This window comes from Schistocerca americana, chromosome 4, assembly GCF_021461395.2.
Source record: "Schistocerca americana isolate TAMUIC-IGC-003095 chromosome 4, iqSchAmer2.1, whole genome shotgun sequence".
NCBI classification, from domain to species: Eukaryota; Metazoa; Arthropoda; class Insecta; order Orthoptera; family Acrididae; genus Schistocerca; species Schistocerca americana.
The window spans coordinates 585,415,893-585,441,264 of record NC_060122.1 but is presented as its reverse complement, the minus strand read 5'-3'; the positions used below and the strand labels follow the sequence as shown (position 1 = coordinate 585,441,264).

At 43.9% G+C, this 25,372-nt stretch overlaps 1 protein-coding gene across 1 annotated transcript in view; it reads left to right on the top strand.

Annotated features, from left to right (window-relative positions):
* The window catches only part of LOC124613628 (pickpocket protein 19-like), a 179,213-nt gene extending 164,745 nt beyond the window's left edge, over window positions 1–14,468 (top strand). Inside the window, exon 9 of the mRNA XM_047142342.1 lies at window positions 14,230–14,468. Within this exon, the coding sequence (XP_046998298.1) occupies window positions 14,230–14,468 (239 nt within the window). The remainder of the gene's footprint in view (window positions 1–14,229) is intronic.
* Window positions 14,469–25,372: the final 10,904 nt, after the last annotated feature.

The following is a 25,372-nucleotide window of genomic DNA, read 5'->3' as shown; positions in this document are numbered from 1 at the left end:
ACTTTGAGGTTCGCCGATGACATTGTAATTCTGTCAGAGACAGCAAAGGACTTGGAAGAGCAGTTGAACGGAATGGACAGTGTCTTGAAAAAGAGGGTATAAGATGAACATCAACAAAAGCAAAGCGAGGATAATGCAATGTAGTCGAATTAAATCAGGTGATGCTGAGGGAATTAGATTAGGAAATGAGACACTTAAAGTAGTAAAAGAGTTTTGCTATTTGAGGAGCAAGATAACTAATGATGGTCGAAGTAGAGAGGATATAAAATGTAGACTGGCAATGGCAAGGAAAGCGTTTCTGAATAAGAAAAATTTGTTAAAATCGAGTATGGATTTAAATGTCAGGAAGTCGTTTCTGAAATTATTTGTATGGAGTGTAGCCATGTATGAAAGTGAAACGTGGGCGATAAATAGTTCAGACAAGAAGAGAATAAAAGCTTTCGAAATGTGGTGCTATAGAAGAATGCTGAATATTAGATTGGTAGATCACATAACTAATGATTAGGTATTGAATAGAATTGGGAAGAAGAGGAGCTTGTGGCACAACTTGACTAGAAGAAGGGATCGGTTGGTAGGACATGTTCTGAGACATCGAGGGATCCCCAGTTTAGTATTGGAGGGCAGCGTGGAGGGTAAAAATCGTAGAGGTAGACCAAGAGATGAATACACTAAGCAGATTCAGAAGGATGTAGGCTGCAGTAGGTACTGGGAGATGAAGAAGCTGGTACAGGATTGAGTAGTATGGAGAGCTGCATCAAACCAGTCTCAGGACTGAAGACCACAACAACAACAACAACGGGCCTCGTCCGACGATACTGGAATAAAAACGTCCCAACCCTACCCGTAACACTACAAAGAAAGTGTACAAAATATAACAGCTATGTATCGTAGCACCGCGGAAAGACAGGCAAGCAAACAAGTTTGCTTTAGCTTGATTAGAATTGGCGGACCCTGTCTGTTCGGCTGATAACGTACGGCAGCTTGCCTGCCTGGCTAGGAGGCAAGCATGGGCAGGCTAAAAGAGGAATGTGTACACCTCTGCTCCGTCATGGATTATTTTGCTGCCTAGGTAGCATAATTCCTTAACTGCGTCTTCTCCGTTGTCCCCAATACTGATATTGAGTTTCTTGCTGTCATCCTTTGTGCTACTTCTCATTACTTTCGTCTTTCTTCGATTTATTCTTCATGCACATTCTGTACACATCCAACAGATCCTGTATTCCAATTCACTTTAAATGAAGATAGGAATGTTATTTACATCCTTTCATCTTGATTTTAGTTCCATTCTTGAATCATTCTTTTATATCCGTCATTCATTACTCAATGTATAGATTGAACAGTAGGGGCGAAGGACTACATCGCTGTCTTAAATCTTTTTGATCAGAGCACCTCGTTCTTGGTTTTTCCGTTTTATTGTTTCCTCTTGATTCTTGTACGTATTGTGTATTACGGTATTACAGACCCTGTGTAGTTAAGAAGCACGATGCAGTGTTCCTTCGGACGTGCATGCACAGGCACTATAATATTGTATTTGTATGCCGATACCAGGCAGCGACTTTCAATTAAAATTCCTTCCCCTGTACGGGAAGGACATAATGTGTGTTCGACTAGAGGTTGTGTCAGAGGAACGATGCCTTATGGAAGTTTCCGTCTGGCCGTGAGTCGTGCTCTGGTAACCAAATGGCAAGGCGACCGTCTGTGTAAAGCGAAAATCCGGATTCGAGTCCCGGTCTGGAATAAATGGTTGTTCGCATTTGCAACTGCGAATACATTTCATATATATTATATATTACCCGTCTCTTTCTATTGCCAACCCCTACTTTTCTCCGACATTCGAAGATGTAGCTCCATTTCACATTGTCGAAAGCCTTTTCCAGGTCGACAAATCATAAGAAGGCGTCTTGATTTTTCTTCAGGTCCTGCTTTCACTATCACCCGCGGCGTCATAAATGTGTCTCTGGTACCCTGACCTATTCGAAAGCCAAACTGATCGTCATCTAACTGATTCTCAATTGTTTTTTTTCATTCTTGTGTATATTATTTTTGTCAACAACTTGGATACATGAGCTGTTAGGCTGATAGTGCTACAATTGTCGCACCTGTCGGCTCTTGCTATTTTCGTATTTGTGCGGTTGATGAAAGCCTCATGGTATATCTTATGCATTCTACACGCCACCGTGAATCGTAGTTTTGTTGCCACTTCCCCCAAAAGTTTTAGAAATTCCGATGTACTCATTCCACCTGTCTGCTCTCTCTTCTGCACTTAACACTGGCATTCCCGTTGCACTCTTAATGTTACCGCCCTTACTTTTAATTTAATCGAAGGTTCTTTTGACTTTTATGTATACTGAATCAGTCCTTCCGACAATCATTTCTTTTTCAATTTCATCACATTTCTTCATGTAGGCATTTCGCCTCGGCTTTCCTGCACTTCCTATTTATTTGATTGGTAAGGAACTTACATTTTTGATCTGTCTTCTTCCGTCGATCTTCTGTTATCCATGATTTCTTCGCAGTTACCTTTCTTATGTCTACGTTTTTCTTTCCAACTTCAGTGATTGGCCTTTTTGGAGATGTCCATTTCTCTTCAACTGAATTGCCTCTTGAGCTGTTTGTCATCGCCGTCTCCTTAGTGCTCCTAAATGAGCTGCGGTGGAGTCCTACGAGGGAGGTTCAACGACGAGTGACCTTATCAGGAGGCAGGTATGTTCCAGCACATGTTGGGAATAAACTTCTGAAAAGTGTTAAAAGGAAACAGCATACAATAGCGGAATGTCGTTAATGCGACAGTGAAACGCCCAATCAGATTTTTGAATGCGGCTAATGAGTCTGCCAAGCAGAAAGACGTGGATGTTGAATGAATTTCGTTGAATAGTTTTGGTAGTTTTGGAGCTCGCGAAATTGAGGAGACAGCCGACGGGCCTCGCGGGCTGTGAAGGAAATTGTGTGCCCTCCGAAGCTGAAGTTGTGTTTTAAAATGGTTAAAATTTCGGAAGTCAGGCGTAACTGATCTCTCGTTAGCAGCCCAGCTGTCTTTCAAATATGGAAGGAGTTGTGAATCTAAAATGCGTTTCCTGTCGCGAGATTTGAATTCTGTTTAGTCATTATACGTAAATTCTGGGCGAGTTCTGCGGTAGAGTGATGATGAATGTGTCAGCAGGAAGAAGCCTCCTTCAAGAGCGTGGAATCTTTAGATACGAGGTAGTAATGTTTTATTATAGAAACGGGCTTACCAGTGTTTCATTAAATCCAATAAATTACATTTTTTCGTGAAAACGGAGTGAGTATTGTTTTTGTGTGGTCAATAGTTGTTATTTCGAGTTTTGTTGTTGCGGATATTAACAATCGAAGATTCTAGGAGCATGCTGGAGGCGATCTATGACTTGTTATCGGTGTACTGACTACAATCCTGTGGTGGGATCTCGGGAAACTCTTGACAATTATTAGACAGTTGCAGGGCTTTTCACTGTTGCCTTCGTAATAGTGGGAACTTGAACCCTGTCGCAAATGTCAGAGCGAGGCGGGATATCCTTATTTAGTACGATTTCAACAATTTTAAAGTGCAGACAATCAATTCGAGGCTGCTCAACAGTTTTATAAGTCAACCTGCGGAGTACAGTTTTGCGCAATGGAAGGGACTGGCGGAATAAAATGCTATCTCTCTCTTTGTTAGCATTACACCGTTCACTTAATCTGTGGTATTTTATAGTGTTTCACATGGTAGCAACAGATGGTTCCATATGTAAAGTTTGAATTAACTAACTACTTTATAAATAGAGCTGTCTTGTTGTTCCTTTTTTCTGGTTTTCAAATTTAATTAAACATATAACACGTCCGAAAAATGCCCTTTTGGCTTAATATTTTCTTCCGACTGCTTCAGTTAGTCTCTCACTCACCGTGCGCCGTTAAAAGGGTGTGAATTCCGTGCAATATCCCAGGCTACATTTCGTGTGACGCTAAGTAATCTTCACTACATGGGCGAAAGGAACGGTTGAAGTAAACATCATCTTTAAATTCTAAATTCATGTCCATAAATTCACGATACAGGTGCTGTTGGGCATCAAAACTAGAAAACCTGTAGCAACAAGAAAATGGTTCAAATTGCTCTGAGCTCTATGGGACTTAACTTCGGAGGTCACCAGTCCCCTAGAACTTAGAACTACTTAAACCTAACTAACCTAAGGACATCACACACATCCATGCCCGAGGCAGGATTCGAACCTGCGACCGTAGCGATCGCACGGCTCCAGACTGTAGCGCCTAGAACCGCTCGGCCACTCCGGCCGGCCCTGTAGCAACACCGTGCAGTATTACAAACGCGGTTCGAAATTTTCGCCTCCAACGTGAGTGTGGTTGTGCCTTCATTGTTCAATTTCTGTGTTGATTCGCGTGATTAGGTCACCCTCAAATGCTAAAGCATTAGCACCACAGTCATAGTACCCTACCACAAATAATAAAAAAATGAGCTTCTTGATCATGGACAAGATTCCAGTCTACCAATCACTAGTTTCGATATTTGGTGTCCAGGTGGTGCTGCATGTTTGCATCAGAATCAGCCAGAGCTCCGATGTCGGTCGAACACATAAAGACACCTCTTCCAGTACAATAAACAACATCTCTCGGAAGAATCGAAGTTGGTAGGTTGATTGGCATTAGACACGACCCAGTAATAAGGAGTATCTGTTGCTCATTAGCAGGTGGGATATTGGTGACGAGGAGTCGAATTAAGTTCAGTGATCATGGATCCAGGATTCTTGAAACAGTGGCAACAGCAACAGCAACTTCAAATGAAACAGCAGGAGCAACAGGAACAATTGCAAAAGCAATTCCTCGAACAACAACATGTGCAAAAGCGCAGATTATGGGACAGTAGTAGCTTATACTGCAGCAGCTCATTATGGCAGAACGACTTCCACCATCACTATTCGAGCCATTTCATCCAGAACTTGAAAACTGGGACTCGTACTACAGACTTCTGCTACTGCAAGCCAGCAAGATAAGGCTTTGTTATTACAAGGCATGCTTTAATGCAATCTGATTAAACCTATGTAATGTGTCTTCTACAAAGGTTACTCCCTCTCACCAGACATGGGTGTTTGGAATTGTAAGAAATCCACAGTTTACTCTCCAATCATTACGAGCAGCAAACATATGTCGTAGCAGCTAGGCCTGCATTTTTTCGTTGTCGTGAGAAGTCACATCAGTAACATGTTGCAGAGGCAGCTATCTCAAAATGCTGACCCGAAACTGTTGATTTTTGCGTGAAAAGCAAAACTGTTGACAGTCTTACGACAAATCGTTAGTGCTCAATGTAAAATTTGTATATGAACCTGAAAAAGAAGTTTGTGCAAATGGACTGAAATTAACTAATCCTACTGTCGAGGACACGTTAATAAAAGCAGCAACCTTTGAAATGTGAGATGCAAGACAGCAATATTTTGATGAAAGTGTCTTTTCTTAGGCCAGATGGCGTTCCCATTCACTTTGCAGTAAGCGTAATCGGAACTCATGGGTATTCAAATTCGTACGCTCATTTAATAACAAAGTCCAAGAACAAATCAGCAGAGGCATTTATTCGACTCAATTCTTCTAGGGCTCATCCTCGCTTATAACATTTGGACACGGTATCATTGATGCCCAGTCGTTTTTAACATACATGTGCTCAGTGCTTACATAAGGAAACGCGTTGTGCTGTAAAGAAGAGCATATGGCGGAAGTTTACAAAGGCCGCACCGCGTTGAACCAACATCGCTGCTTCAGCGAAAAAACAGTATGAGTACAGCCGCAGCTGAAACCCATTCTCGCAACCAGCACAATCAGAATGTTTTCTCTCTAGCTAACGATCAGCAATCAGTTAACAAAAGTCCTTGTTGATACTGGTTCGCCTGTTTTTGTTATAAACCAGTAAACCGAGAGTCTTTAAAAAATTGACCTCCACGTATAAAACAGCTTCAAACTTCTGATTATAAATCAGTAAATATGTTAAATATTTTACGTTAAGGTTGACAGCGAGAAAAAGTTTAGAAAATGTTTGAAATTATATTTAAAGTTTGTTGGAAGTCATTAAATGCTCTCATTATCAAAAACTGAATTTGTAATAGCCTGGGTAATTTGCGATCTGTTTTAAGCAAAAGCTAGTTTTTCACACATCTCAATGTTCATGACGTCGTATCCCCTGAATTATGACTCGTAGAGTGATATACTTTTGTAGGTACATTCAGTGGTATATTTAGATACTGTCAGGATAATGTGCTGTTCACGGAGCTAGTAGCAAAAAAGTAACAAATTAAAACGTCATACATAATGTGTTAGTTTTAATCTATGAACAGCGAATATGCAGTAACCGATAAACTTTTTTCCTTCCGTCATTTGCTAAGGGGGGAGGGAGGATCAGCGAGATAAAGTTTCATAGAGCTTTAAAATTATGTTTAAAGCTTGTCGGAAGCTATTAAGAGCCAGCACCTGCATCAGAATGATGATGCTGCCACTGCAGAGGACGCAGCATAACGACAGATTCCAGCCATCATCGAGAAGCACGTCAAATCCCTAGCTGGCCTTATCGTCCTACCAACAAAGTCACTATTGACCCAGCAAGGTTGACGGTTTGAGATACATATTGTCAAAGACTTCACCTATGTGCGTAACAGGTGCATGCAATTAATCACATCGGCCCGCCCTCTGATGTCATACAGAAAAAAAACGGTTGCCTTCCAGGATGAACTTACGTGGTAGAATTTGCCTCGCTGGTGATGTGAATATGCTACTGGAATGCTTACTGGATCTGCCTTCGACAACTCTTTGGACTGCTAATACTCAGATGTTGATGGACTTATCTAATCACAAACTATCTGGATTCCTCTCTTTACAACTCGGTGCAGGCTGCTTACTGACAAGTGATAATTATTTATCCATCGGATAAACCACCGGAGATTATGCTAAATAACTCAGACCAATGTGATTAAAGTGTGTTCGTCACACTAATACTTTTGCCTTTCTCGAGATATCCTCTAAACAAGTTAGCTTCATTACAGCTTCATTGAAGCTGAATGTGTGACATTGTGGCTCATTCTACATTTATAACAACCCATTCTGCATTTATAGTGAGCCCTAAGCAAGCTTGTGCGCAAGACTGGCCAGCAAAAGGGATGGCGTTGTGCAACCCCCACGCCCAGCGACCACTGAGGGAGCTTCTGCTGGCGTGGTTGTTTTTATTTTTAATTGTTTTTTTCTGTGCAGTGCAGTCATCCCGCAAAGACGGTTAAGATGGGTTATTACATACTGATCCCGTCAGAGACAAATCACACAAATTGTAGATAACTGAAGAACAACATAGACTGCACTACAACACTGAGGTGGCAAAAGTCATGGGACACCTCCTAATATCGTGTTGGATCTCCTTCTGCACGACCTAGCGCAGCAACTCCACGTGGCATCCACTCAACAAGTCGTTTGAAGTCCCCTGCAGAAATACTGGACCACGCTGCTCTACAGCTGTACATAATCTCGAAACTGTTGCCGGTATAGGATTTGTGCTCCAAGTGACCTCTCGATTATGTCCCACGATCTGGGTAGCCAAATCATTCATTCGAAGTGTGTAGAATGTTCTTCATACAAATCGTGAACAGTTGTAGCCCAGTAACATGGCGTATTGTCATCCATAAAAATTCCATCGTGGTTTGGGAACTTGAAGTCCATGAATGGTTGCAAATGATGTCCAAGTAGCCGAACGTAACGACCCAGTCTTTTTCATTTAAACACAGCCCACACCCTTATGGGTGGAACTACTACCAGTGGCAATACATATATGTGTGTGTCTGGAGGGGGGGGGGGGGGGGCCAGTTGCACGGGCCAAAATCTCACGAGATCCTAGCTTAGACGTCGCGATGGAAAAAGCAAAATTAGATTCGATGCTCAAGGTATAAGATGGCATGAGAGCTAATGCTGATAGCCACTTTGCTCGTATTGTTGAAGAGGCGAAGGTAGTTATGGAAGAGTTAGACGTGGAGATGAGTGTTTCTCGTCTTACAAGAGGACGAAGACACAGGGAAAACTGCGATCTTAATGATGATGCTATGACATATTAGAAAAGAACTGTTTTTATTCCAACACTGGACCATGTTACGACTGATATGAGAGAACGTTTTGCTGAAGACAATATCTATCAATTAAAATTCAACATATTTTTGCCCTCACAACTGCTGAAACATGACGTGACTGATTTGCCACATAAATTGAATTAGTTCTTAACTGAACTACATTTCTTTGAAGAAGATTCACTCTTTGCGATTAAAAAGGGACTAATGGGAGAGATTCTTCAATAACAGCAAACGAGCGTAAACGCCCTTATAGATGTTGATTCCGTTATGCAAGCGTTGTCTGTTTTCCCTAGATCTGACTATCCTACTTTGCACACGCTGTACAAAATGTTTGCTTCTCTACCTGCATCTGTTGCTACCGTAGAAAGAATTTTTTCAACATTGCGGCGTACGAGGACATGGCTGAGAACGACTGTGAAGGAGGATCTACTTAATGGCTTAGCTCTGTTGAACCCTCAACCTGACATTGATTGTCCTATTGACGACGTAATTAACCAATTTGCCAGGAAGAATACGCGCATAGAATTCATCATTTAAGAAAGAGAACCACAATTGTAACTTTTTATATCATAAGATGGCATTGTCTTGCATATGTGTGTAATAAGTTTAAATAAAACTTTCTTAAACCTTACGTGTGACTTGATTATTTTTTATTACGGCAAAAGTAAAGCTAGCTCAAGATATCTTTAGCGCCCTCTCCTTGAGGTTCTTCTGTACCTGCCACTGCCCACCACCAGCTTTCACACATGGGCTGGCTTCGTGGGGTCTGCGCCACACACGAACCCTACCATCAGGCCTTAACAACTGACATCGGGATTCATCTGACCAAGGTACGGTTTTCCAGTCGTCTGTGGTACAAGCGATACGGTCACGAGCCCAGGAAAGGCAGTGCAGGCGATGTCGTGCTGTTAACAAAGACACTCGCGTCGAATGTCTGCAATTTTGCAATGCTGTCCTAACGGATACGTTCGTCGTTGGTCCCACGTTGATGTTTGCGGTTATTTCACGTGGTTTTGCTTGTCTATTAACACTGAATACTGCACTGAGCCATTAAGCGAAGGCCCTGGGCCACTGCGTTGTCCGTGATGACAGGCAATGCCTGGAATTTGGTATTCTCGGCACTATCTTGACATCGTGAATATCGGAATACTGAATTCCCTAGTGATTTCCGAAACAAACTGTCCCATGCAACCAACTGTCGCTACCATTCCGTCTTCAAAGTCTGTTAATTCCCGCCGCGTGGTCATAATAAGGCGGAAACATTTTGAAATGAGTCATCCGAGTACAAGTGACAGCTCCACCAATGGGCTGCCCTTTTATACCTTGTGTACGCGATCCTGCCACCACTGTATGTATGCACGTCATGTTGCTGTCTCGTAACTTTTGCCACCTCAGTGTATGTTTGTACAAAACTCCTCAGTCTCTATATTGGACCTCTACTAATTTTAAAATCCCCTCCTCTGCTCTGAGTAATTAAATCTTCTGCAGTTTAAAATGTAGTATTAGCTAGCTTATTTTAACGGTTTTTTGCTGTATCCTTTCCTCTTGCTACGGCGTTTGCTGCATTGTGTGGAACGACTCCGTTGGTATTCGTCACTGGCTCACAGTATCACTGAGTATTGGGTTCGGTTTGTGTCTGTGCGAACAGTGTCCTAATACATGATAGGGCGTTCCGTTCCAGGAATACTGTATTACAGGATGTGTTCCATAAGTGAGTCAACACCAAAGTGTGCCTCTAATCTGCAGAATGTGTTTAATAAGCACCTTGCCGATGCCAGTAGTATGGGTTAACGGAAAGGCGCCAGGGAGCCAGCGCATTACAAAAGGGTCTTCGGAGCGATATCGCTATGTATACGTGTCGCTCACTATAGCGGCCGTCAATAAAATAGCCCCCTCATGGTTGTCTCACTGTTCTGTAGCATTGCCAGTTAGAGATAATTTCAAATGTTAGTAAACATTCCTAAAATATGTTAGACATCTCTGTGTTCATTCTAAAATGTGATGGAGCAATTTCCAAAAACATATTCTTGCCAGATGCTACGAAAAAAAGAGGATAAGAAAAAACTAATGTTACAGGAAATTTTGAGGAAAAATAGAACCATTGACATATTTGGGCTGAAAATAATACATGAACAATCTCAAATTTCATAGATGAATGTTATACATATTTTATTACGAAAAAATTAAAGTATTCGGAGGTAAAAATTAAATTCCGTAAGAGGCATCTACATCTACATCTACATTGATACTCCGCAAGCCACCCAACGGTGTGTGGCGGAGGGCACTTTACGTGCCACTGTCATTACCTCCCTTTTCTGTTCCAGTCGCGTATGGTTCGCGGGAAGAACGACTGTCTGAAAGCCTCCGTGCGCGCTCTAATCTCTCTAATTTTACATTCGTGATCTCCTCGGGAGGTATAAGTAGGGGGAAGCAATATATTCGATACCTCATCCAGAAACGCACCCTCTCGAAACCTGGCGAGCAAGCTACACCGCGATGCAGAGCGCCTCTCTTGCAGAGTCTGCCACTTGAGTTTATTAAACATCTCCGTAACGCTATCACGGTTACCAAATAACCCTGTGACGAAACGCGCCGCTCTTCTTTGGATCTTCTCTATCTCCTCCGTCAGACCGATCTGGTACGGATCCCACACTGATGAGCAATACTCAAGTATAGGTCGAACGAGTATTTTGTAAGCCACCTCCTTAGTTGATGGACTACATTTTCTAAGCACTCTCCCAATGAATCTCAACCTGGTACACGCCTTACCAACAATTAATTTTATATGATCATTCCACTTCAAATCGTTCCGCACGCATACTCCCAGATATTTTACAGAAGTAACTGCTACCAGTGTTTGTTCCGCTATCATATAATCATACAAGAAAGGATCCTTCTTTCTATGTATTCGCAATACATTACATTTGTCTATGTTAAGGGTCAGTTGCCACTCCCTGCACCAAGTGCCTATCCGCTGCAGATCTTCCTGCATTTCGCTACAATTTTCTAATGCTGCAACTTCTCTGTATACTACAGCATCATCCGCGAAAAGAAGCATGGAACTTTCGACACTATCTACTAGGTCATTTATATATATTGTGAAAAGCAATGGTCCCATAACACTCCCCTGTGGCACGCCAGAGGTTACTTTAACGTCTGTAGACGTCTCCCCATTGATAACAACATGCTGTGTTCTGTTTGCTAAAAACTCTTCAATCCAGCCACACATCTGGTCTGATATTCCTTAGGCTCTTACTTTGTTTATCAGGCGACAGTGCGGAACTGTATCGAACGCTTTCCGGAAGTCAAGGAAAATAGCATCTACCTGGGAGCCTGTATCTAATATTTTCTGGGTAACAAATTTCGCTGACGAAATTGCGTTGTGTTAGACATTGTTGAAACTTCCATGGAAAAAACTACCAAGAAAACTATGAAGTCAATTTTGGGAACACCTCAGTCGTTATTGCTGGATTGTGTCACGTATGAGAGCATTTTATTTGTGGGAGACGCCATTAGCGTCAGTGAGCGAGTACTTGTATGCCGTCGCCAGGATTTGGTTCCTTACTACCGAGAATGTTCCTACCTCCCGAAACTTTATTTGCATCTCTTACTGACCGTTCGTCACTGCATCCACCATCCAAATCGCCGATAAACGCTATACCAAAGAAACTGTAGGTAGCTTCAAGCAAATATTTCCGCTGAAATCGAGTAAACAATATTTTCGCGTGTGGTTTCGCTAAATTGAAGTTTTATCGAAGTATACTAAAAGACTATTGTCCTCTGCACACAGTAAGTGCATTTTACTCAAAGTATCGTTCATGCTATTGCAAAGTCTCTGCATTTGATTAAAATTTTTTGTCCGTCATTATTTTTTCTGTATCAAGTACAAAGTGAGCAGAGAAGATCGAGGACGGAGATTTCTGAGCCAGAAGAATTAATTTTTTCATGGAGATAACTCACAATTTTTCTAGCCGTCGGATACTCTCCTCTTTCGTAGTATCGAAGTACAGTTCTACCCCATTAACTTCTACTCAAAGTGGTCAAATTCCGTAATTTCACTTTTCATTTGCATCCCTTTTCTGGAGAATCAAAACACGTGCTCACATCTGTACTGTTAATACGGAGTATAGTCTTTTCGGATATACCACAACGTTTTGTCGTCAGTGCAAAATTTATATTATTCCTGGCTTCTTCATTGTTGGCTAAGTCAGTACAAAAATATTCAGTAGGGGAGATTGGGGGAATTTGGCATAGCGGGTAAGACGAGACACGGTAATACGTAAGTGTGAGCGCTTGTCTTATCTGACCGGCGCTGCCATCTGGTGCTCAGTTACACAAATAAGCATACAGAACGCAGGAACAGCTACTTCAAAAGTTGTAAGCGCAACAAGTAAGAATACGTTTCGTCTTTGTTTCTTCTGATATTTGATCTCTGGTTTCTAAGAGGTAAGACATTTCTCGTTTTGCTGAAACACCATTTTTTTGTTTTATGCCTGTTTCTATGCGTGAGTGTGGAACGATAGTCTTTTTTAAAAGCCATGCTTCTAGAGGTAATTTGACGCACAAAGCGTGATTACGTCATTTTACCCAATTCCACGCTAATGGAAGTAGGTAGCTAAGTGATATATGATTATGAATATTTAATGGAAATCAGTATAACGTGGTGCATCATTTTCATAAGAATGGGTTCCTTTGTTCAAATGCCGAGGACGTACACCCTCTAAAACGGGGAGAGCTTATTGGACGGTGGATGAATTAAGAAATGTCGTCAGTGCTGTTCATGGTGGGACTTCTATTAGACAGAGCGCCTTTCGGCATAACATACCAGAGGCAAAGCTCTGTGCGTAGTCTGCAGTGAATTTGGCAAGCATGGCGAGGGATGTTACTGCTGTATTTCTCTGCTTTTCTGTTTCATTCTGAATACAGTAGGTGGGACAAACATGAAGACTATATGTTACTTCTGTCTGAAGAACCATTAATTGTTTTACAGATATTGTATTGTATCGTATTGTGTTGAACTGGGGACCTGGAAACGACGGAGAAGCTTCGTCCCCGCCGTAGCTCTCAGTGGTTCACAACCCCAGAACATGCTACAGCAGTCCACTAACCAACAACCATCCCGCACTGAACCCAGGGTTATTGTGCGGTTCGGCCCCCGTGGAGCCCCCCCCCCCCCCCTTCCTCCTGGGAACGTCTCATACCAGACGAGTGTAACCCCAAATGTTTGCGTGGTAGAGTAGTTATGGTGTACGTGTACGTGGAGACAGTGTTTGCGCAGCAATCGCCAACATAGTGTAACTGAGGCGGAATAAGGGGAACGAGCCCGCATTCGCCGAGGCACACCGGACCTCGACACTAATCACCCGGGCGGATTCGTGCCGGGGACCGGCATGCCTTCCCGCCCAGAAAGCAGTGCGTTAGACCACACGGCTAAACAGGCGGGTTTTACAAATATACAATATACCAACTACAGAGTATGCCTATAATCGAGTCTTCTTCATTTTTGTCGCTATTTTATAAAGAAACTATTGTTATTGGTTTGTATCTGTTCCATAGTTATTTAAGCTCATATTTTCGCAATTTTTTGTTAACTATGTTATTTAGTGTTTTGTTTAATAAACTTAATAGTCAATACATATATTTTGTATTACAAGATGTGTCGAATTAAATATCTTATACCATCCCTTGCGCCAGCTTATCCGACTTTCTGCCTCATTTTACCTGGTACGTCATAATTAACAGTTTTATTCTAAAACGTATAGGTGTATATTTATGGTTTGAAGATATATTTCAAGTATGCGGCTAATGCTATACGAAAACTGAACTCGAAAAGCTATAAAAGTTATATTTAAAATGCCTTTTGTGCGCCAAATTCCCCCCTTTTCTTCCACAATTTTAGGTTGTGTTCGAGTGTCTTTTCGTTCTTTACGCACATCGACTGTATGCTTTAACGTACGGTAGGCTCTTGACCAACTGTACTGTTAACAGCGTAAATGCGGCAACAGAGCTATGAGGCGGACGAATCACAGCGCTGGGAGCGGGTGTGGCCTTCAGGTGTTTTCTTGACGGCCATTTTAGCTATCTTCACCCACATGAATGTGCTTGCACGTGATGTATGTGTCTGTGTGTGCAGTGTCCATTGGCGGCGTTCTGAGTCTGTGGCTGGGCCTGAGCGTGCTGTCGCTGTTCGAACTGCTCTACCACGCCGGCCTACTGATCGCCGCGTTAGGCGCGCAGTACTGGGCACGCATGTGCAGTGCACGACCTACGGTACGGCGGAGCAGCGTACGCGCTACCGTCACCGGCAAGACAACACGTCGGGAGAACAGGAGGCCGCACCGGGCACCCACACTGCAGAGCTGGCTGCGCTGAATCAACCCCACCGTGGCCGAGTTCCTTCGCTCACTACTTCAGAAGGCGTTTTATTGAATATAGCGTCCCCCATATTTATTTTCTATTTCACATCTGTCTACAGTACATCTACATCTGCATTTATTCTCAGTATGTCATCTTATGGTATGTGTACCACTGTCACTTCCTTTTCCTCTCGCGTATGGTTCATTGGAAGAACGATTGCTCGTAATCTTCTGTTTACTGAGTAAACTTTCCTATATCAATAAGGTAACTGTATTCTGCATATCGGCTCGCATATCACACATGTGGCGCTGTGTCCCTTCTGTGCTCTTCTGGGATAAACATCTGGACATTGCAAATGAGGCGTGGCGTTATTTCAGTGTCCTGCTGGCATCAACATTTGATTCAGTTCAGCTTGCTACATTATTAACGAAAGATTCTGTTAAAGATGTACTGACGTACTAGAGATTCACTCATCCTATGAGTTACTCAGCAAATAATTCAATGGTGAACTCTGGAAAACCACTCGTATTTGTTCAGTGTCTTCAGAAATTCTCAACCCCCTTAGTATGCTACTTCACATCAACATTACCTGTTGTTCTATTTGTTGTCGTGACCATCAGTCTGAACACTGCTGTGATGCAACTCTGTACTCTTCGAGATTGTCACTTGCTAGCCTCTTCGTGTCTACGTAACTATTGCAACCTACTTTCATGTGAACCACTTTACTTTAGTCAGGCATGGCCATACTATGCAATTAAACTCTTTCCTATCAATTGATCGCTTCTTTTAGTCAAGTTGTTCCATAAATTTCCTTTTTGCCACTGCCACATCGTCAGTTATCCGACCTACCCATCTGATCTTCAGCATTTTTCAATAGCATGAAATTCCAAAATCTTCTACTTCCTTATATGTTTGCCTACTACCTTTAAAATTACAAAGAGAACATTCCAGCCAACATCGTCAAGGACTTTCCCTAAATATATAAGTGCTATAAACGTAGCTTTGCCTTTCTTCAACCTATCTTCCAAAATAAGTCATAGATTCAGTATTTGTTTCCGTGTTCCTGCATTTGTAATCTTCTCCAAGACCGGCCTCTACTGGGTTTTCCATTCTTTTTAATATAATTCAGTAGAGTTTTGCACCAATTATATATTGACCCTACCTTCTTTTAAAGTGGCTCTATTCCTTTGCATTGAACTGGATTCAGTATATAATTTAAACTTATTTCTGTTTCTTTTGTTGTCGCCTTTATGCTCCACTCCAGTTAGCAACAATCGATATGCAAAACCTCACTGCTTCGGACCACCAAATCAGGCATAGTTATCTCTGCATATATTGGAGGTCGTGTTATTACGTTGTGAAGTTGTAAAGTAGCTATTGGGACCAACTGTAAGTAAAAACAAGTTGGCAGAATGGTGCTGATGCTTAATGCTTTTGATTGGTGAAACTTTGACATGAGCGTTTGACGATAACGTGTTAAACCAATTACTTGAGCAAAACTGTGACTTGATATAACGACAGCGTTATTGGAACTGTCTTTGAGGATAAATCTCAATTGCTCCTTTTTTCTATAATGCGTGACACAAAGCATTAACGGATTAGAAGGACATGTTAGAGCAATGTAATACTGTAGATTATTACTTCGTTTTATGAGTAAACTTTTTCATGTCGCACATGTGTATTTTAAAATCAAATCTTGTAGGAATAGCAAAATCCACCAACAACAAGTACAAAATCACTTAGCGAAATCGAGTGGAGGGTGTCGTTTCATGTTTGCAAGGAGTCAGAATACATAAAATAGTTCAGCTTTTAGTACTGGTTGCTGTGTAGAAGTGTAATATTATTAAAAGTAATCATTAGATTACATATTATGGAAATTAATGTACTTTAATTGTTCACAAACAAAAATGAAAATTACTGAAGATGCTTATTTTTTAATGGGTACACTTGCAGGTTCGTGATTACTGTACCCAACATTACTATCTACTACTACATTTCAATAAGTTTACAATTTTTTTCTTACTCGAATTAACAGCTCAGAACTAGGTTTGGGATAGCTTAAGAGAAAAACATGGTAGGTAGACCCCCACATTTGTCATTTGTTGTTTTGTGTAATACATTTTATTACTCAGTGACAAAATTAACATTGTAATTTACAAACTCATTAAAGGAAACAGAAATCTGAGCAAAAGTTGAACAAGCTCAAATCTTTCTCTAAAAAAAAATCTTTAACAATGATACTTTCAAAATCAGGAGATTAAAGTCGGAAGCACAGAGTTCCCGAAAACAAGAAAAGTTACATCAAATGAGCGTGGCTGGAAGCAGGATAAACAGATAGTTATACCAACCAAATGAATTACAATAACAGCTGTTAAATGTACTAACAAGCTGCAAGCATAGCTGACCGTTACACAGTTGGACAGCATTCATTCAAACACCGGTTGCTCACAAGACATGCCACTGATTGTAACTACTGGAAAGCCGCTTAGCAATGCGTAACCCTTAATAAAAATCCCCTAAACAATATAATACGCAGTCGCTCAAAAAGAGCAACTGGAAAGGTATAAAATATAAACAAAAATGGTCACCCATTTATCGCAACTTAACATTAGCAACAGCGTCTAATAAATATATAATTGCCCGAACTTCAAGATAAGTCGAAGCAGGTGCAACTGAAATGTACTTCAACTGGTAAAGATCACTAGAAACTTTGACGCAATCCTTAATAATTATAGAATTGCCCAAAATTGAATGTAAACAGAGAGCTACAGCAGACGGCTATCACTGCCAACAAGGAACGAGCAGCCAAATTTCGTAGCAAGTGTAGTAACTAATGACTGTGGGTCAAGGTAATGTTCAGCAGTTTACCTAGGTAAGTAACAGGCCTTAAACTTAACATGCTGAGAAGTAGTAATATGGGTGCCAGCCTTAAAAGAACGCCGGCCGCTGTGGCCGAGCGGTTCTAGGCACTTCAGTCCGGAACTGCGCTGCTGCTACGGTCGCAGGTTCGAGTCCTGTCTCAGGCATGGATGTGTGTGATGTCCTTAGGTTAGTTAGGTTTAAGTAGTTGTAATTCTAGGGGACTGATGACCTCAGATGTTAAGTCCCAGAGTGCCTAGAGTCATTTGGACCATTTGAACTTAACAGAACAGTTATAGAGGTGTAATGAGGAAAACCTCAGGCTTGATAAACACCCCTTAACCTCCTGAGTTCTTTAAATCCACGAAACGGATCTAAGAACTGCTTCCCGCATGAACGGCGACACTCCGCCGTGGCGCACATGAAACGATAACCTTTACTTGAGCCACCACGACGCAGCTGGCAGGTGCCGTGCCAACAAACAAAACGCGTCTCTGCTCCGGGCCAAGGGAACAGGAACGCGCCGTTTGCCGCCAAAGCCACCCTGCCGACACACATGAAAAGGGAACACTTATCTGCACAAATAACGCTTCACACAACAATGTCTGGAAAGTAACAAAACAAATATATAAATTAATGGCAAGCGGGTTCCAAATGGTTAAAGTTAACACTCCTTAAAATTACTAGTATTTATACCGATAATATCAATGTCTGCTGATTCAATAACGCAAACATACGCACGTACCACATTGCCTCCCACACAGATTGAGCCACTATTTATTCCCTTCACAGGGAATACTCTTACACTTGCACGAGATATGGCCTAGAACACAAACTGGAATTAAGTAGGGCCGATCGCTGGTCATGCGCTCAAACATTGGTAGACGCGTTAACATAACAGGACCCATTCCTTATAATACAGGCATGGCCTTACAATATCAAGCACTCAAAACAAGAAAACAACACACAACTCGACTTAGGTGAGAAAGAGCCGCATCTTGCAGGATAGCAGTCAGGGCGTTATTGCCTCCAGTCCACATAGGCGACCTTCGAGTTAGAGTGAACGTTAAATTTGCAGAGTAGGCCTGGAACGTATCGATCAGGTTGCACGCGATGTCCGTCTCTCTTCGCTCTGTCCGCTGCTACCAACTCATAAGCGAGCCGGATAAGCTTACCGCCGACCGATTTAACCTTTCGCCGCTTCTCGAGGCCCGCGCCGGACGGCGGGAGCCCCGAAAAGCCACAAGTTGCCAGCCACGTGACCCTCAACCGATTCACTTCTCCAGGCCCCGCCAGGCCAACAACATGCACACCTCGATCAAAAACCTTAGCTCGCGACACACGGTCGACTCGACATTGGCAACCTAAGCAGTTAGTGGCGCCAGTGGGAAGCTATACCGCAAATATTAGAGCCGCCACGACTCACGAATCCCTTTTCTAAATCTCTCATTTTCTTACATTTACTTAATTCTTTGTCAGTCTTGTTTACTCTTGTCAGCTCATCAGGAACATAAAGTTAATTGGTTGGTTGGTTAAAAGAAGGGGGGAAGAGACCAAACTGCAAGGTCGTCGGTCTCCTGTTTCCGGTAAAATAATTATCTCCGGTAAAATAATTACATAACGGAAAGAAAAAAAGAAAGGACACGTACAGCATAATAACAGGAGAAAGGAAGAACGAGAAGAATGACAATAAGACAACTGACAGTACTATCGACAAAACAGGAAAAGAAAACCACAGAGAGAAGCAAGAAACAGGTAGAAGGGGTAAAAAAAAGAGAGCAGATGACCGTGGCTGGCCGACCACGAGGAGAAAAAGGAAAAGCCAGCCACTCTGCGACACATTAAAACATCCACCCTAAAAGCATTACAGTCCAGAACACAAAGGGACAAAGCACATACGCTAAAACTTATGTAGAATGATAAAACCCACCGTCAGGTATAAAACGTAACTAAGTTAGCTAATGAGGCGTTCTCAGCTAAAATTAATGGCAACGAGTCCAGTAACTGAAGAGTCCGTCGCAGAGCAGCCAAAGAAGGACAGCTCACCAAGATATGGGCCACTGTCAGCCGGGTGCCACACCGACACTGAGGACGGTCATCACGGCGCAGCCGTTGTGGCCGAGCGGTTCTAGGCGCTGCAGTCCCGAACCGCGCTGCTGCTACAGTCGCAGGTTCGAATCCTGCCTCAGGCATGGATGTGTGTGATGTCCTTAGGTTACTTATGTTTAACTAGTTCTAAGTCTAGGGGACTGATGACCTCAGATGTTAAGTCCCATAGTGCTTAGACCCATTTGAACCATTTGAACCAACACGGCGCAGGAGATAGCCGTTTGTCACCCAAGCGTGGCCAATGCGGAGCGAGCAGAGAACCACAGAGTTCCTGCGAGAGGCCCGCATGCAGGACTGCCACACATTCTTAGTTTCCTTAATGGCAAGCAGTTTGTTGTGCGTGCTGAGATTATGCCATTTCGTCTCTCATAGCCGAAAAACCTTGTGGCGTAGTAACGAACGCAGGTCAGTTGCAGGAAAGCCGATCTCCATTGCGGTTTCCGCGTAGCCTGTTTTGCCAGCCTGTTGGCAAGTTCGTTGCCTGGGATTCCGAAGTGACCTGGGGTCCAGAAAAGCACCAGCCCAGGGCACAGATGGACTCCTGGATGGTCTCTACCAAAAGATGACGAAGGTAGCACTGGTCGATAGCTTGTAGGCTGCTCAAGGAGACAGTGCAAAGAAGAAACGACTCCCCAGGCGTAAACAGATGTGCTCAAGAGCATGAGATGTAGCCACCAACTCGGCCGTGAAAACACTGCAGCCACTGGGCAAGGAATACTGTTCAATATGTCCTCCATGGACATATGTGAAGCGGACGTGAGCATCAGCCATCGAGCCACTGGTGTAAACCGCTTCGTGGCCTCGGTACATGTCAAGAATCGAGAAGAACTGGTAGCGGTTCTGAGAGCCATGTGAAAGCGGTGGCCTAGATGTGCGCCATGGAGGTGTAAGTGAATGGACCTCCAGTAAAGGTGGTAAAGGAAAGGACTCCAGTTCGGAAAGAAGGGATGAGACACAAACTGCAATTGGAAGCACTGACCTGGGCCGACGATGCAGGAGATGAACCGCCGTGGTTGGGAAAAGAAGACAGTGATTTGGATGTGCAGGAGAACTACGAACGTGTGCAACATAACTGGCCAGCAGTCGTGCAGGCCTAACCTGGAATGGAGGGACTCTGGCCTCCACAAGGACGCTGGTCACCGAACGCGTCCTAAAAATTCCTGCCACTAGGCGAACGCCACAGTGGTGCACTGGGTCGAGTAAAAGCAACGCCGAGGGCGCCGCCGAACCATAAAGCAGACTCCAATACTCAAGGCGGGACTGAGCAAGGGCTCTGTAGAGCTGCAGCAGCGTAGAGCGATCTGCACCCCAGTTGGTGTTGCTCAAGCAGTGGAGAGTATTGAGCTGCTTCCAGCACTCCCGCTTAAGCTAACAAAGGTGAGGCAGCCAAGTAAATCGGGCGTCGAAAACCAATCCTAAGAATCGATATGTCTCCGCTACAGTGAGTGGATCGCCATCAAGGTAAAGTTCTGGTTGTGGATGAATGGTACGACGCCGACAGAAATGCATAACACACGACTTTGCGGCCGAAAACTGGAAACCGTGGGAGAGCCCATGACTGCACCTCGTGGAAGGCTCCCTACAGACGCCGGTAAACAACACCAGTACTGGTGGAGCAGAAGTCGTCTACACATAGAGAAGGTGAGACGGACGGCGCTACAGTTGCTGCTAGACTATTAATGGCCACCAAAAATAGAGAGACACTAAATACAGAGCCCTACGGGACCCCATTCTCCTAGATATAGGGGGAACTATGAGAGGCACCAACTTGTACACGGAAAGTATGAAGCGACAGGAAATTTTGGAAAAAAATCGGGAGCAGGCCTCGGATACCCCACTCGTATAATGTGCCATGTGGTGTCATACGTTTTTCATAAATCAAAAATATCGCAACCAGGCGTTGGCATCTAGAAAAGGCTGTTCGGATGGCAGCCTTGAGGGACACAAGGTTATCAGTGGTAGAGCGACCCTGGTGGAAGCCGCCCTGACGTGGAGCCAGTAGGCCACGTGACTCCAGGAACCAACCCAACTGCCGACACACCATACGTTACAGTAGCTTATAAAGAACGTTGGCGAGGCTGATGGGCCGATAGCTATCCACATCAAGCGGGTTTTTACGAGGTTTGAGCACTGGAATGACAGTGCTCTCCTGCCATTGCGAGAGAAAGACGCCATCGCACCACATCCAATTGAAGATCACGAGGAGACGTCGCTTGTAGTCAGATGAGAGATGTTTAATCATCTGACTGTCGATCCGATCTGGCCCAGGAACTGTGTCAAGGCAATGTGCAACGGCACTGAGGAGCTCCCACTCTGTAAATGGGGCGTTATAGGATTCACTGTGGCGTGTAGTAAACGAGAGGACTTTCTCTTCCAGCCACCGCTTGAGAGTGCAAAAGGCTGGGGGGTAATTCTCCAACACAGAGGCTCGGGCATAGTGCTCAGCAAAGTGCTTGTCAATCGCATTTACGTCGGTAGATAGCACGCCATTTATGTTAACACTGGCAACACCTGCTGTGGTCTGGTACCCGAAGACATGTTTGAACTTTGCCCAGATTTGAGAAGGTGATGTATGACTCCCAATGGTCGAGACATATCTCTCCCAACACTCCTGCTTCCGTCGTTTGATAAGTTGGTGAACCTGGGCACAGAGCTGTTTAAAGACTATGAAGTGCTCCACGGAATGGTGCCGCTTATGCCGCTGTAGAGCTCGCCGACGCTCCTTAATTGCTTCAGCGACTTGTGGTGACCACCAAGGGACTGCCTTTCGCCAGGGGCGCCCTAAAGAGCGAGGCATCCTGTTTTCTGCCACAGAAATGCTTGTTGTAATCACCTGCTCAGCCATCATACCGATGTTACCATGTGGGGGAGATTCAACAGTGGCAGCAGAAGTGAAAGTTTCCAGTTCGCCTTGTTTAAAGCCCATCTGAGCAAGCGTCCTTGGGCCTGAAGATGGGGCAGTGACAGTAAGATGGGGAAGTGGTCACTACAACACAGGTCGTCATGTGCTCTCCAGTGGATAGATGGGAGAAATCCTGGGCTGCAAACCGATAAATCAATGTCCGAGTAGCTACCATGAGCCACAGTGAAATATGTAGCAGCCCCAGTATTTAAGCGGCAGAGGTCGAACTGAGACAGTCAAGTTTCGATATCTCTGCCTCGGCCAGTAAGCATGGTGCCACCCCACAAGAGGTTATGGGCATTAAAATCTCCCAAAAGTAGGAAAAGTCTCAGAAGTGGGGACTGATATCCCTATGGTTGGAGGAGGGGGTTGCTCCCAGAGTAGGTGGTATGGGAGCAACAGGGAGGGAAGTGTCCCCAACATCAAGGGGGCAGGTGTAGTCTTCCAGTTCTAAGAGGCGACAGCGAATGCGAGTAACTGATGGGGCGACGACTATTCTCATAGCGGCGGTGTAACAGGGAGTCATAGCCATAGGATTTAGGTGCTCAAATTTCTTGTTAGCCTCAGTGTAGCTCAGTCGGTCCAGCGTCTTATATTCCATGATTTCCCCCTCTTTCTGTAAAATCCCGCAGTCTGACGAGCAAGGTGAGTGTTGCTCTCCACAGCTGACACAGATGGGAGATGGGGCACATTTAGTATTGGGATATGATGGACGTCCACAATGTCGACATGTGACGCTGGAAGTACAGCAGGAAGGCACATGGCCAAACTTCCAGCAATTAAAGCACCGCATTGGGTGAGGTATATATGGCTTGACATCACAGCAGTAGACCATCACCTTCAACTTCTCGGGCAATGTGTCAGCCTCAAAGGACAAGATGAAGGCATCGGTGGCAACTTGATTATCCCTCGAACCCCTATGGACGCACTGGACGAAATGAACACCTCGCCGCTTTAAATTGGCGTGCAGCTCGTCGTCAGACTGCAAAAGAAGGTGCCTATGGAATATAATACCCTGGACCATATTTAAGCTCTTACGGGGCGTAATCGCAACAGAAACATCCCCCTGTCAAAAGCGAGTAATGCCTGTGAAAGGGCAGAGGACGCTGTTTTTATCAAGACTGACCCAGAGCGCATTTTGGACCAGCCCTCCACCTCCCCAATCGTGTCCTCCAAATGCTCCACAAAAAACTGAGGCCTCATAGACATTAAAGGTTCCCCATCAACTTTCGTAATTACAAGGTATTGGGGTGAATAAGCTTCACTGCCATCCTTAGCCTGGCGTTCCTCCCGTGGTGTGGCCAGGGAGGGGAACGATTTGGGGTAATTTTTCTTAAAACTGAAGTTAGACTTCGCCCACTTAGAGACTGCTGGCGGCGGACCACCAGCAAGAGACGATGTACACTGTTTCATGGCGCATCATCCGCTCTGATGCCACCCTTTCCGACCAGTAGCCCTCCCCACAGGCACCACCCAGCTTCAGCAAGGGCCACATGGCAGGATGGCCATTGCCAGGAGTCTCGGTGCCCCAGGGAGATGGGCATCTACGCCACGGCATATGCGGGGAGTTGACGGCACAGGCATCAGCAGAGCGATCCCTGTGTTGTCAGGGGCTACAACCAACAGGGTACATTGCAGCCCCACTACAATGGACTGGCTACCGTGCTGGATATGAGGAGCAAAGAATTCCATGGTCCTTGTCGGCGCAGAATACGACACTGAATAGTGGGTGGAGGAAAAGCACCCAGGATGGTGTCCTCGCTCAAGAGATGGAGGATGAGCGGGGCTGCAATGCCACAACGAGAAAGTGGGCTAAAGATCTCAATGCATAATGCACCATGCGCGTCGATGGGGATGATATGATGGTGATTAGGACAACACAACATCCAGTCCCTGAGCGGAAAAAATCTTCGACTCAGCCGAGAATCGAATCCGGGCCCCCCACGTAGAGGTATACAACACTTCGATAAAGTCAGGATAGTGGCTTTACTTTCAGCAGGTCATACAAAGCAAGATGTTGCCGGTCGGTCACATGTCACTTAAAGTGGCTTCTCTAAGGTGTGGAAACAGTACAGAGAGACAGGAAATGTGAACGACAGACCTCACAGCGGTCGTCCTCGTATGACTACACCAATACCTGATCGTTTCGTCCAACTGTCGGCTCGCAGACGCCCAACATCATTTGCCAGAAATACTGGAAATGACTTCTCCCGGGTAACAGGGATTCGTATCTCAGATCAAACAGTGCTTATAAGATTTCATCATGATGGTCCTCAATCCAGAAGACCAATAAGAAGTTTTGCACTGAACTACCAGAATCGACACAATCGAAGGACCTGAGATCTTGCACGTCAGCATTGGACTACCGCATACTGGAGTAATGACATGCTTTCTAACGACACCAGGATAACAGTGTTTCCGTAGCTTCAAAGACACAGCATCAACCGATTGCATTGGCCAGCACAGTCTCCAAACATAAAGGCAATTGAGCATGCAAAGGACCTGTTGAAGGTGGCCATTGCACAGCGTCTGAATCCACCTGGCGATCTTCAGGATCTCAGAGAAGCTGGTATTGAGGAGTGAGATTTCATACCCCAAGATAAACTCGATAGTCTCATCTACAGCATACTTCGTAGAGTTGAAGAACTCATCCGTGTTCAGGGAGGACATACTGGCAACTAAAAACAGAATCGTCATCAAGAGTTGAAGACTTTCAATGTTTTTGTTTTAGGAGAGAGCCTGCTTTATTTTTTAAGGATTTTTTGTAGCTAACCAAAATCTTTCTTGTTTTCAGAAGGAATTATGCTTATTTTATTAATAAGATATTGTTCAAACCTATAAGAAGTCATTGTAGTAAACTATGCAATATCGAAAACTTTTGTTGAGATGTATATTTAAAGCAACATTGTCAGATCATTAAATATGCATGATGTATGATTAATATTTTTATAAACAAAAGGGGCGAGTGGAGCACAATGAAAGAAATGACGAATAATAATAATAATAATCATAACAATAACAATAAACTATCGTCTCATCGGTATACCAC